The sequence below is a fragment of the Syngnathus leptorhynchus genome, chromosome 16 (genome assembly GCF_054491065.1).
Source record: "Syngnathus leptorhynchus isolate UIUO chromosome 16, UIUO_Slep, whole genome shotgun sequence".
NCBI classification, from domain to species: Eukaryota; Metazoa; Chordata; class Actinopteri; order Syngnathiformes; family Syngnathidae; genus Syngnathus; species Syngnathus leptorhynchus.
The window spans coordinates 3,020,960-3,033,825 of NC_141210.1; the positions used below are offsets into that span (position 1 = coordinate 3,020,960).

Genomic DNA, 12,866 nt, shown 5'->3' on the forward strand with positions numbered 1-12,866 from the left:
CGGGGGGGGGGGGGGGGGGGGTAATCCGACTCAGCCAATCAGAGATCTGCCGTCCGTGTGACAAATCAGTGCTGCATTTGCATGGATTTGCATGAAGCAACTAATGCGGGCCAGCCAGCTCTCAACTTGAGGATTTGGTGTTGTTTGTTGACTCTTCCAAGTTCCAAGTAGTACTTGTTTGGTTGCTCAAAGAAAAAGTCAAACATTGTCTGTCCAGTGTCATTTTTATTGATCATCACTCTCTACGTTAACTTCAAGTATTTGTCAAAATCGGGGAAAGCAAGTCAGCTAAAACACTTCAAACATGAGCGCCATACTGAATCAATACCAGTAAACAACCGTGAGAGCCGAGCGGCAAACTCCAAAAAAGTTCCACCAAGTTCATCAGACAAACTAATGCTAACCAGTTAAAAATACGCTTAAAAATGACTTCAAAAGGTACGCAGCCACACACATGATTTGGGGGAGGAGAGGGGGGGGGGGGACTAAAGAAATGGTGGCCATCAAATTAATCTAACATGCTAATTTGTGGACACAAATACAGAGGGGCAAAAAAGTATTTAGTCAGCCACCAATCGTGCAAGTTCTCCCACCTGAAAGACAAGAGATGGCTGTAATTTTCATCATAGATGAGAGACAAAATTAAAAAAAAAATACATTGTCTGATTTTTAAAGAATTTATTTGAAAATTATGGTGGAAAATAAGTATTTGGTCAATAATGGCCTCGATCTGGGGCTCCACGCAAGATCTCACCCCATGGGGTCAAAATAATCACAAGAACGGTGAACAAAAATCCCAGAAAAACATGGAGGGACTGAGTGAGTGACCTGCAGAGAACTAGGACCAAAGTACCAAAGACTACCATCAGGCCATTATTGACCAAATATTTATTTTCCACCATAATTTGCAAATCAATTCTTTAAAAATCAGACAATGTGATTTTCTGGATTTTTTCTTTCAATTTTGTCTCTCATAGTTGAAGTGTACCTATGATGAAAATGACAGCTATCGCTCATCTTTCAAGTAGAACCTGCACAATTGGTGGTTGACAAAATACTTTTTTTTGTTGCACATTAATCAACCTTCTGCAGAAAAGTCAAGTTGCAGTTTCTTGCAATGGTGCACTCCAGACCACAGGTGAGTATTTCGTTATGCCCGCGTTATGACCACGAATGATTATATTGTGGTCACAAAATCGCTACGTGGTAGTCAGTCTATCTTTCTGCACTTTGTTATGGCCACAATTTAGCATTTCATGCACACCTTACAAATATATTGGCCACAACATTTTTAGAATTACATGTCGAGTCTAGGGAGCTACAAAAAGGGGTTACTGTCCATCTTTTCTTACCCCCAAAAACAACCTGACGCTTTAATATTGTCACATTATTTTATACACAAGGTTTTGGTTGGGAGGAATGGTGCTGTCGTAACGGCTGTGGGGGGAGGGCGTCACGTTCAGGCGCCATCGTGACGGCCAATTCTTACGCAATAACTTATAACACACACACACATCAGTTGTGTGAACACACATTGCACTTCCTGTCCTAAAAACAAAAGACATAAGAGGAATGAAAGTCAAACGATTTCCCAGCATGCTCTGCTGCTGAGCGTGAGGAGTGCGTGAACACCGAGGAGGGGGGGGCGCTACACGACACCCTGCTACATGGAGCGTGTGGAATGCTAAAGCCAACAAAAATCAACATTTCTACTCACAAAACCTTTTTTTCCTTTTCAGCAGCAGAAGCTTTTTTTTTTTTTCTGTCCTCAGCACCCAGGGAACCGCCGCAGTGGGCGGAGTCTGTCGCCGCCACTCGCTTTTGTTCACGTGCAGGGAAAGTGGACATCAAGGTGGGTTGAGGCAGCGAGGAGGAGGAGGAGGAGGAAGAGGAAGGAAAGGCCGCTCATCTCTCTTCCTTGCGGGACACCTTGGACGAGTGCCAGGCGGTGGACCTGAGGACCACAAAGCTGCAAGTTCGACGGGCGGCCACATTGACATTGGGAAAAAATTGATTGACATATTTGCAGACTAAATCAGTAACTGACACATATAATAAATTCATCTTTGGAAAGTACTTTGATTTTTTGTTTTGTTTAAATGTTCTTGATGAAGAGCATTGATGAACCAATGCTTATAAAATGGTCGATTTTGGAGAAAGTGATGATGATACCAGGGCGCAGTGCTGACCTGATGAAGGTCTTGAAGGCGGCGCTCTGAGGGTTGATGCACAGCGGGACTCGCTTGCCTTGCTGGTGCTCCGTGACGAAGCGATGGATCAGTTCTGAGGAGGACAGGCAGCAAAACCGCTTGGAAAAATCGACTATTTTTTTGACCTTTTCCAAGCGGCTGCTTGGGTTTCAACAAGGAGGGTTTTTCTAACAAGTGAAAGCCTAACTGCATGTGACCAATTGGAGGGGGGGGCAGGGGGGGGGGGGGGTATCGTACCTTTGCCCTGCCACACGGAGAGCAGGCTGCTCTCGTAGCTGTGGCTGAAGGGCCGCTCGGCGGCCGGTTCGAAGTCTCGGGTGTAGACGCGCCCGCTGGGCACCGAGTAGCAGCACTGGCACATGCACGTGTGGTAGCGCAGGCGGCCCTCGTCCAGGTACGGGTGTGACAGCGCGTCGCCGCCGGAGATACGCTTAGCCTGTCGGAACATCGGCGTCAACGGCGGCCAGAACGTGAAACGACCTCCTCAACTTACCGGATCAAAAACCAGCATACGACACAGCAGGTGCACCGCCTCGTGGGTGGCGCCGTCTGATAACATGTACAACACCGACAGCGACGGCTGAAAAGGCACACGCACGTACCGTTATCAGATCAATCATAAAGATTGACAAAATGTGAGAGAACTAGGTGGAAGATGACATACGGGTTTATGCGGACCGCGCAGGATGTGAGCCCGGGCACCCTCGCAGGCTGACGCCAGGGCAGACAGAGGCGGCGTTCCCAGCAGGTCCGTAATCAGGTCCAACTGAAGAGTTGCACACGTTAGGTAAAGCAAGCTATGAGCCATTTGTGGGCGCTCACCTGCTGGATGGGACTCTGTGCCTGAAAGAGGATGCGGCGGCCCAGCAGTTCGGCAAAGATGCACCCCACCGACCACACGTCGATGGCCGAGCCGTAATGGCGGCAGCCCATCAGTACCTCGGGGGCTCGGTAGTACTGCGTCACCACCTCCTGGGTCATGTGACGTGACGGGTCCGGCTCCTCTACGCGTGCCAGACCAAAGTCGCAAATCTGACCGAGATGAAACCAAGACGAAGAGTTGGATGATTCGCAATACGCTCGTAACTTGACAAATTCTTTGTGACATCCTTTGAGACTCTTGGGATTTTGGGACTGACTGAATCATTCCTCCATTCTGTAAATTTCATTAGACACAAGCGACCCACGGACCTTGAGCAGACAGTTGCTGTTGACCAGGAGATTCCCGGGTTTGATGTCGCGATGCAGAATGCCGGCAGAGTGGAGATACTTGAGACCTGCGCACAGCAGCCGCACGTCATCAGCCAAATGCCGCAACAAGGAGCAAAGGCATCTAACAGGCACTCACCTCGCAGGATCTGGTAGAGGAAGACCTTGATGTGGTCGCTGGTGAGCGGCTGAGGGGACACGATGACCTTGTGAAGGTCACTCTGCATCAGTTCCGTAATCACATAGCTGTGCTTTCTGTCAAGGCCTCACAAGACTCAGGAACGAGGCAAAATGATCTATGACCCAAGTTCACCTACAATATAACCTTTCAATGTGATAAGTGAAGCAGGAACGTGAAAAAGGATACATCTCCTCAAAACAGTCGATCTGCGGCGGCTGTAAAATGTCCAAAGCCGACAGCACCTGAAACACAACCGCGACGACCGGTGAGGTCATCTGTGACGTCATCGTCAAAAAGGTAAGAGCATGCCTTACGTTGTCATGTTTGAAGAAGCACAGCATGCGCAGCTCTCGGAAGACGCGCTTGCACGACACCAGGTTCTGGAAGACGTTGGGCATCTTCTTCAGCGCCACTTTCCGGCCGTCTCGAGGGTCAGTCACCGACCTGCCACACCACAATGCTCAGATTGGCTGAATGTAAACAAGCCACTGCAGCTGTGTTACAACCACTTCAATCATTTGTTGCTAATCAGGAGTAGCCAGAAATGACGGCTACCATAATTATTCAATAAAAGGTAAGCGTGCAAACATGCAAGCAATGTCGGTGAAAATGGACTGAAGCCACGCCTCCTTACCAGACCACACCAAAGGCTCCGTATCCGATGGGCCGATCGGGCTCCATCTCGGCCGGGCTGGGCACTTCGCTGGCCGGGTTGCTGTACGGCTGCGGCACAGCGGCCCCCCCGCCGGCGCCGCCCCCCAGGGCGGTTGGGTGCCGGGGTGTCCCCGCCGGAACGGCAGGAGGCCCGCTGACACACGGTGTGGCGCTGAGGGCGGCCGAGGGGGCACCGCAAGACGAGTTAACATAGAAGTACTTGTGGGCCAAGTCGGAGCCAGAAAACAGGTCGCCACAAAGCGTCTGGCGGCCTGCGCCGTGGAAGGCCATCCTTGGCGTTGCCCCTATGCCTCCTCTTGCGCCTCCTGCTGGCTGGCTAGACGCGGAGGGATCGCGGCTGCAAACTGCACATGACCCGCGACCTCCGCCAAGGCGCCTCTGAGGACACGGCTTACATTAAATCACACTAAAAAACAAGCAGTGTGTTTGATGTTTTTTTTTAAATGAACTCCTTGATCAACGGAAGCCACGAGAACTCAACTCTGCTAGCACTGAACGTCAGAGTCAAAATAGGAGAATGTAGAATTTCAAATGGGCATTAAATACGAGTATATAAGGAGCTAACTGTTTGCTGAGTTACTAAGGGGTAGTAAAGAGTTAGGAGGTAGCTGTGTAAATAAGGAGCTAACACTTGCTGGTTTACTATTAGATAACAGCAAAAATAAAATGCAAAATAGCCAAGTTACCCATGTTGCAAAGGAAATTACATTTAGCCAAGTTCCTATGAGCAAAAAAAAACAACCCACTTTTTAACTATGACGGATTACTTATCCGTGTTGCTAAGGAGTTAACATTTAGCCGATTTTCTCTTGAAGCAAAAAAAAGATGTGAAATCGCGTTAACTAAGTTAACTGTTAGCCGTTTTGCTAAGAAGCTAAGACTTAGCTGGGTTACTGTAAGCTAACAGAAAATACAACAAATATGAAAACAAAACTATGTTAGCGGATAGCCGTGCTCCCAATGAGCTAACAATTGGCTGGGTTCCAATCAGCTACCTAAAAAATAAAAACAATAACAAAAAAAAAAAACAAGCTCTGAGTTAGCAATTAGCCGTATTGCTAAGCAGGACTAAGCGGCGATGACCCACATCTCTCGGCGACACTGACCTACATACTCGGCAAAAAAATATATAAAATAATAACACGCCAACCCTGAACAAGTTGCTGTCAACTGCGCGCACACGAAAGGCCGCTCAACGAAGACGCGACAACACACGTCAAGAGTTGAACGGGGTCGAATGGGCGACTAAAAGAAGAGTTTGCAAACGGTGATGCTGATAGCCGAGAGAGAGAGGCTAGCCCGCGGCTAGCTTCTCCAAGCTCGGCATTGGAAGGAGCGTCCAGACGAGAAAGGGCCTCCAAATTTGTCGGACAATTTGTCCCAAAAGCTCCGTCAAGTGAAGAAAAGGAAATGTGGCAACAGTCTGCGTAAGCCTGTTTCTCTGTTGCTCCAGCCCGCTGATAGCTGGCGAGCGACGACGACGACGATGATGATGATGATGATGAACCCGAGAGGGGGGAGGGGGAGGCGGCTGCAGTCGGTCAGGTGCACGGGCGAGAGCGATGCTAACGTTAGCTTAGCACAAGAACGACGCATAAAGTTCACTTTAGTGCATTTAATACACTTAAAAAGATCATCAATATTCACGAGCACGGAAAAGGATGTTTTCTAGATGGAAGGACATCCGAGCCATTTGAGTTCCCATTTCAGTGTAAAATTGTGTTTCTGTATTCGAATTTTCGAAAATGTTGAATTTTCTTGACATTTTAAATGATTTTTTAGACGTTTTTGGGGGAGATTAACAGCATAGAGGCATTTTGCACATGCAATTTTTTTTTACCCTGTGTTTTTGAGATTTTTAAATAGAATATCTGCAGATTACAAGCAAATTTAAGGTGAAAATTTTCAATTGAAAGTGGGATGGCACAGATGTACTTCCATATTCGCTGCACCACTGCAGGGGGGGGGGTACAAAGTACAGTACATGTGAAATTCATCATTGAGCACATTCAACAATATACAAAAAGTGCACGCACGCACGCTTACCACACATGCAGGCGCCACTGAAGAATCTCAGCAGCGTCACACGCACATACATGACAATTCATGGAATGTTTTAAGGATTAAAAACGAGAGTTTGTACAAAGTCTGGAGAGTCATTTTAACGGCTTCGTTGCCTCCGTCTTCTCGGCTGCACGTTGGCGGCAGATGTTGATGTAACGTAAAGATGTCATCAACCCCCCCCCCCCCCCCCCCCCTCAGCCAAGCACAATGAGGCCAAGACATCTTGGTCCCAAGGAACAATGATGAAGTAAATTGAGGAGATTCACGTGGTACATTGACACCATCTTGTTGCCGGGCAACAATGTTAAAGTGAGTTGACGAGCTTTGTGTAATACCTTGCTGCATTACTGTTGACTCAAATATCATAATCATAATTCTCAAGACTGTCAAAGAGATCTTGGCCTCATGGCACTCGGACTTTACGTTCCCAACAGTTTGTTATGATGACATCATGGAGATGTCACGGTGATATCATAAGAGTTCCTCAAAGGCCGTCCCGCGTGTGCTAGCTGTGCGTCTGTGCGCTGATGCTGGAGCAGTCAGTCACCAGCAGGCCCACGGCGCCACCCCCATCGGGTGGGGCGTCGCCCGCCGGGCCGGATGGGTCGGGCTCGGCCTGGCTGGCGTGCGTGCCCATGTGGCCCTGCAGTTGGGTGGTGGTCTTGCATTGCACGCCGCACAGTTGGCACAGCAGCACCCCACCGGGCCCCGCGCCGCCGAAGCCGCCGCCGCTTTCCTTCCACTCCTGGCCGTGGTGTTTCTGCGCGTGGACCCGCAAGTACGTCAGCGTGGTAAAGCCTGAAAAGCACAAGCGGCACCTCCGTCAGAGCCACCAGTCGACCCGTCATTTCTACGGCAAAAGTATCTGCGGTGTGTTCTTACTGCGGTTACAGAGGTGGCAGGCGTGGTGCTGCGATTGGTTGTGGACTCTCATGTGGTCGGTGATGTACGCCGCCGACAGGAGCTTCCCGCAAATGTGACACGGCACCTTCTCCTCGTGGCGAATCAGGTGCGCCCGCAGGCGGTCCCGCGTGGCAAACGCCGATGTGCACGTCTGAGGGCGAGCACAAGGTGACGAGGGGATCGGGTCGGGTGGCGGCGGGGAGTTGTTACCGTGCACTTGAAGGGTCTCTCGGTGGAATGCACCTGACGTACATGACTGTTGAGGTGGTCCGGCCTGGAAGAAAACGTGAATGGTCAGACCAGGAGGACGGCCGCGGCCCATCTCAGCCAATCTGAAGACGAGATCCGAGGCCGGAAGCGGCGTACCGCGAGAAGGCCTTGGCGCAGTGCGGGCAAACGTAAGGCTTCTCCACGCCGCCTTGGTGCGAGCGCACGTGGTAGCTCATGCGGTCTTTCCTCTTGAAGCGCTGCTGGCAGACCGGACACGAGTATGGCTTCTCGTCCGAGTGCGACAGCCGGTGGCGGTTCAGGTGGTAGACGTCGCGGAAGGCCTTGCCGCACGCTTCGCACGCGTGGTTCTTTCGCACTTGGTTGGCGGCGACGCCGGAATTGGCTGGTGCGGCGGCTGGTCTGGGATTCTGCTGGGCAAAAGTCAAAAGTTGACTTCTGTATTTCACACCTTAAACTTATCACATCCTCACCTGCTCAGCGGCGGCTCCCACCACCAGTAGCGCCGTCGACGGGATGGGCTGTGGTGGCGGCTGCATCGCCATGGCGACAGTCACCGGGGCGACGGACACTGTCACCTGCTGGCCCGGTCGAGGGAGGGCGTCCGAAGCATTGGGAGCGGCGGGCTCCGTTGGCAAGGCGAGCTGAAGGAGCGAGAGGGGGATGCTCTGCTTGGGGGGCGCTTTGGCAGCCTCATCCTTGTCACGGGCAGCGCGGTCCTTCATCTTGATGCCCGTGTGCACCGACTGATGGCGCCGCAGGTTGTAGCTGTTCTTGAACTCCTTGTTACAAGTGGCGCAGATGTGGGCGGGGCGCGGCGCTTTGGGCGGCGCAGTTTTCACTGCGGGGAGGGGGCGGTCACATTACATTCAGCATTATATGTTAGCATTTAGCTAACTGACTGACTCCGAGGCTCTCACCAGGAAGTGGCTCCTCGCTGAGGGCGGCCGTATCCACGGTGGACGGCGGCGCCACCAGGTGCTCGGCCAACGGACTTTGGGCGGAGCCGCTCAGCTCGGGGAGGAGCTCCGCCTGCAGGGGCGCCTCCTGCTGGCCTGGAGTTGATGTCGTCTGTCACCAAGTGGAAGCAGACAAATTGACAAACGTAGAGGTGCAATATTTAATCAACACTTGGCCTTCTTTATTTTCTGACACGATCAGCGAAAAATAGTATTTTTAAGTAGCTCGACACATTTTAAAGTAAAACTTAAAATAACCACCATGAAGTGATTCGCAGGGTGCATAATATTTTGAACAACGTGCTGTCCGAACTCCATGTAAACCTTTATTTTCAGGTGTTTAGCTCTGCACTACAATGTACATAAATACATGTTAAGTTGTGCACTTTATAGGAGGTGTATTACCACCCCCCCCCCTTCCCGATACCTGGATGCAGAGGGCGGCTGGGGGTGGGGTCAAATCCTGACCCCCGTGTGACACCCCCCCCCAAGTGTAAAGTGAAACAAAGCGCTTGTCTCTCACCTGAAAGAGGAAATTGCTCCACGAAGTGTCCATGCTGCTCAGCGGCCAGTCAGCAAGCGGCAGGCCGCCTGGAGGCTCCGTCAGCCAGGGAGCAAACCAACAAACGCACGCTCGCTTCTCAGTCGCTCAAAAATGACAGATTGTCAAAACAATCGTGCACCACTGGACGGCGTTTGCCAAAATCGCACTTCCTGTTCCTTTTGGACTATTTTGCCGCAAACCAGATGCATTTAGGTGCGCAAAAAAAAAACCGCAGGCTGTCTTTCCAGCTCCAATTGTACCTTTTGTGCAATTTGTGTATGTCTACTGTCCTAAAATGTTGCATGCAAAGTAGCGACGAAGTGATGATGAGGAAGATGAAGATGATCACAAATGATGGAAACGCTGGCAAACATTTATTCGCGATAGCTCCGGACGAGGCCTTTACGCGGGATCCAAGCCTCGGCCTCGCGTAGTGCTCCTCCCCCGACTAGGACGCTGCCGATCGGCCGCCGTCCCTGGCTCCGCCTCGGTGTTTGAATGGACGGGGTGACATCTTTTCTCTTTTTTTTCCTCTCCCTCCCTCCCTCGCTGTCCTTCCTCCTTTCCCTTTTTTTTAAATGTCGTCTTGTCCCGCTGCGTCGTTTGTGCGTTAAAGGGAAAGTACTGTCTCACGGTTGTCTTGTCGTCTCTTGACGAATAAAGGCCGACATTCGGCAGAGGCAAAACCACGACACCCCCCGGCCGCCGCATCTGCACTCCTGCTCCCACCAGCCGCCGCCGTTTTGTGTCTGTCGACTTAAATCACGCATCACGTGATCCAAACATCATCCACACAGGTCTCAATGCTGCTTCCTTGCTTTTATTTGATACTTTTTAAAACCTCCCGGGGGGGAGGCAGAAATACAAGTTGTTCTAGTTGCATTTACAGCAGTAAACTAATAATAATAATAATAATAATAATAATAATACATTCTACACGTTGCTTATATTTCATTACACAAAAAAATACTTGGAGCCACAAAAACCACCGTATGAGAAAATGTGCGTTTTTCACGTGATCAGACACAAGTAAGCGATTGCAGATCTCTCCTGTTCAATTGAACTTGGGACGAGTTGAGCTAAATTCAAAAGTTGAGTGAGGAAAAAAAAAAAAAACAGCAAACGTGAAAGCATCTGCAACTGTGCAGCCCCAGACATAGTAAAGATATAATGGACGCAAACAAATCCGTTCAAGCACCCTGCCCCATAAATAAGAAAAGTTAGCACTCTAAAATATTTGACTTCATAAAAATAGACAGTAATGATAAGGTTTAAAACATAATAATCGATCCAATAGTTTTGTCACATTTTTTCTTTTCAAGTCAGTGGACATCATGATGCTCCTTCAAGAGTATGCGTCATGGCCACCTGGGGGTAGTATAATACACACAAACACAGACGGTCAGAGCTCAGTAAGATGTCTTGAGTTTGGTCTTCACAGAGGATAAAGAATATATGCCAGTGCATATTCTTATACCGTCTGTCTACATGTGTTGCTCCACTGTTTTTGTCCTGATAGCCATTGCTTCCAAAACCACTAAATAGATCCAAGTTTGGTTAGTTTGGTTTTGGTCAGCTGCCTCCACGTGACCACAAAAACAAAACACTGTGAAGAAATGTCAAACGTGTCCACATGATCTAAAAACAATCTGGCAAATTTTGGTCAAATAAGCCCCGAATCGTAAAAGACGACCACGCGGTGGACGCTCTCACTGCGACTTCCTGGCGGCTGAGGCGCGCTGGGCAGCGTCCAAGGCGGCCATGTTCTGAGAGGCCGTCACCAGGTGCACTACGCTGATGCAGGACTTCATCACGCACACCACGCCGCTCGCTACAAGAGCGAAGTACACTAGCGCTGAAACACACACCAGCAACAATTGTAATCATTGGCAGATTTTTTTTCCTGCGGGTAGAAGGGGCCATGGGTGGCAAGGATATCTCAGGGCATCCAAATTTTACAAAAATAAAACAAAAAGTGTGTGGAAGTTACCACTGGGTTGTTGCAAGTGATGAAGAATGTAGAGCAGGCAGAAGAAGAGCTCATTGCCCATGCACATGAAGAACAGAACCACCTGCACACACATACACAACACCTGTCAGCGCTACAAGCAAGCACGCTTGACCTCTTCTCTGAAAATACGGTTGAGGACACACAAAAGGTGTGCCGAGTGTTATGTGCCAAGTGGCACCTATGACCTTGTTAGTGTAGTAGATACGCAGCAGTGGGTTTCCAGACAGGTCGATGCTCTTGTGACTGGCCGAGCCCTTGACCATCGAGCTGCACACACGTACACGCATGATTAGCGAGCGCGGCAGGCGGGAAGGGGCGGGGCCGTCCCACAGGAAGCGTGGCACCTGTGCAGGTGCAGCCAGTGGCTGGCGATGTCCAAGCACATGCTGAGCTGGAAGAGGAAGGCGTAGGATGGGTAGAGTAGTGCCAGGTTGACCAGCAGGCACATGGTGGCGCAGCGGTCCGTCAGCATGTCCAACATGGCGCCGAACTGTGTCGCTGCCAACACACGCACGCACGCACGCGCCTCGTCATCATGTTCATCAACAAGACATCAGTCAAACAAATTTAAAAAATAAATATATCCTGAGCAATAAACTTGAATACACGTACACTGGTTGAGGGCCCGCGCGGCATGGCCGTCAAAGGCGTCCAGCAGGCCACTGAGCATATAGCACAAAGATGCAGGAACAGGGCAGCAGGGCATCAGGAGGAAGGACACCAGTGCCAGTACAATGCGGGCGTAACCTGCATGCAAGCAAAACAACACATTATTCAACATGGTCAAGAAATGAAAGCAAACAACACAACTTGTCTGTGGCAGCAACTGACAGCGCAGAAAATGCACAAACATAAATAGATTACGATTCTGTTCCTGGTTTGATCAAACCGTTGAGAGGCTGAAATCAGGGAAGGTACTTTTTTTTGTTGATGTTGTTGTTGTCGGAATACGCAGATGAGAAATGTTGCTTGACATCTTGACAAGTGACATCATAAGATGACATGCGGAAGAGAACATTTAACTTAGGTTTCACCTTGGAAGAGACGTACTGTAGTGGTTTTAATGTATGTTTAATTTCAATGTTTTTAAAAATCATAGATCAATAATCCTACCCGATATGGTATATGAAGCCAATCACTCATTATTCAAATGAAATTGTGACATTTGCAAAATGTGGTGTGTTATTCATTTGCCATTTAGTAGCAATTGTCAGCCGGTAGCTTAGCTTCTTCCCTCCGGTGTTCCGCGTCACAAACTCACCGATCAGATTAGGAACGAAGAGGAAAATATTTTCTTGTGTCATCTTTGCGTTTGGAAGTCGCCGAGACGTAAAAGTGTTTTGTCTTGGTTTTTTTTTTTTAATTGTTGTGGCTAAATTGTGGAAAGGAGCTCACTGAAGACTTCCTTGTCGTCAAGCTGCCGCTCAAGTCTTCAAACAAGACAATCATTTCCGGTATTTTTGCATTTCACTAAAACACGGAACCTAACGAAACACTCGACAAACTATTAATTTTAGCGACTCATGTTTTCACTAGAAAATGTTAGCAGACACTCGTTTTTGTGAGAAGACTTAGTGGGGGAATCATTCCGGTGAGGAACTCAATATTTTTGTTTTCATATATATTTTTGATAGTTGTGTTTCCGGTATCGTTAGCATAACTGGTAGTGACGTCACATCGGCGCCTCCCCTTTAAACGCCACAGGTCTATTTTTAGCTTCATCGTCGCCAGTCTGAACCCGGCAATCCTCGATGTTGATTATAATTCATTATCATGAATTATTATTATTAATTATTATTATCATGCACAGTGGCGGTTACAAAAAAAGGTAACAAGTGTTTAAAATACCGAAACTAGAAACAAAACCTCAAAAAACTAAAAT

At 49.1% G+C, this 12,866-nt stretch overlaps 3 protein-coding genes across 4 annotated transcripts; all 3 read right to left on the bottom strand.

Annotated features, from left to right (window-relative positions):
- Positions 1-205: 205 nt before the first annotated feature.
- Positions 206-6,477, bottom strand: nlk1 (nemo-like kinase, type 1). 2 transcript variants are annotated; one of them, XM_085934235.1, is made up of 12 exons: positions 6,322-6,477; positions 4,235-4,653; positions 3,915-4,044; positions 3,787-3,842; positions 3,559-3,665; positions 3,402-3,487; positions 3,033-3,242; positions 2,875-2,976; positions 2,704-2,790; positions 2,448-2,646; positions 2,190-2,283; positions 206-1,954 (listed from the first exon to the last, which is right to left on the bottom strand). In XM_085934235.1, exons 2-12 carry the CDS (start codon positions 4,543-4,545, stop codon positions 1,906-1,908), a joined length of 1,431 nt encoding a protein of 476 aa, XP_085790361.1. In that variant the 5' UTR covers positions 4,546-4,653; positions 6,322-6,477; the 3' UTR covers positions 206-1,905. The 2 variants fall into 2 exon arrangements, with proteins under 2 accessions (XP_085790361.1, XP_085790360.1); XM_085934234.1 differs by lacking the exon at positions 6,322-6,477 and having other exon boundaries at positions 4,235-5,797.
- A 201-nt stretch (positions 6,478-6,678) lies between these two features.
- On the bottom strand, positions 6,679-9,740 carry maza (MYC-associated zinc finger protein a (purine-binding transcription factor)). Its single transcript, XM_085934236.1, has 7 exons — positions 8,953-9,740; positions 8,391-8,541; positions 7,944-8,311; positions 7,609-7,880; positions 7,453-7,516; positions 7,222-7,393; positions 6,679-7,137 (listed from the first exon to the last, which is right to left on the bottom strand). Exons 1-7 carry the CDS (start codon positions 8,983-8,985, stop codon positions 6,845-6,847), a joined length of 1,353 nt encoding a protein of 450 aa, XP_085790362.1. The 5' UTR covers positions 8,986-9,740; the 3' UTR covers positions 6,679-6,844.
- A 33-nt stretch (positions 9,741-9,773) lies between these two features.
- Positions 9,774-12,541, bottom strand: cdipt (CDP-diacylglycerol--inositol 3-phosphatidyltransferase (phosphatidylinositol synthase)). The gene is made up of 6 exons (XM_085934238.1): positions 12,246-12,541; positions 11,597-11,731; positions 11,329-11,482; positions 11,170-11,251; positions 10,964-11,045; positions 9,774-10,828 (listed from the first exon to the last, which is right to left on the bottom strand). Exons 1-6 carry the CDS (start codon positions 12,286-12,288, stop codon positions 10,683-10,685), a joined length of 642 nt encoding a protein of 213 aa, XP_085790364.1. The 5' UTR covers positions 12,289-12,541; the 3' UTR covers positions 9,774-10,682.
- Between the last annotated feature and the right edge of the window lie 325 nt (positions 12,542-12,866).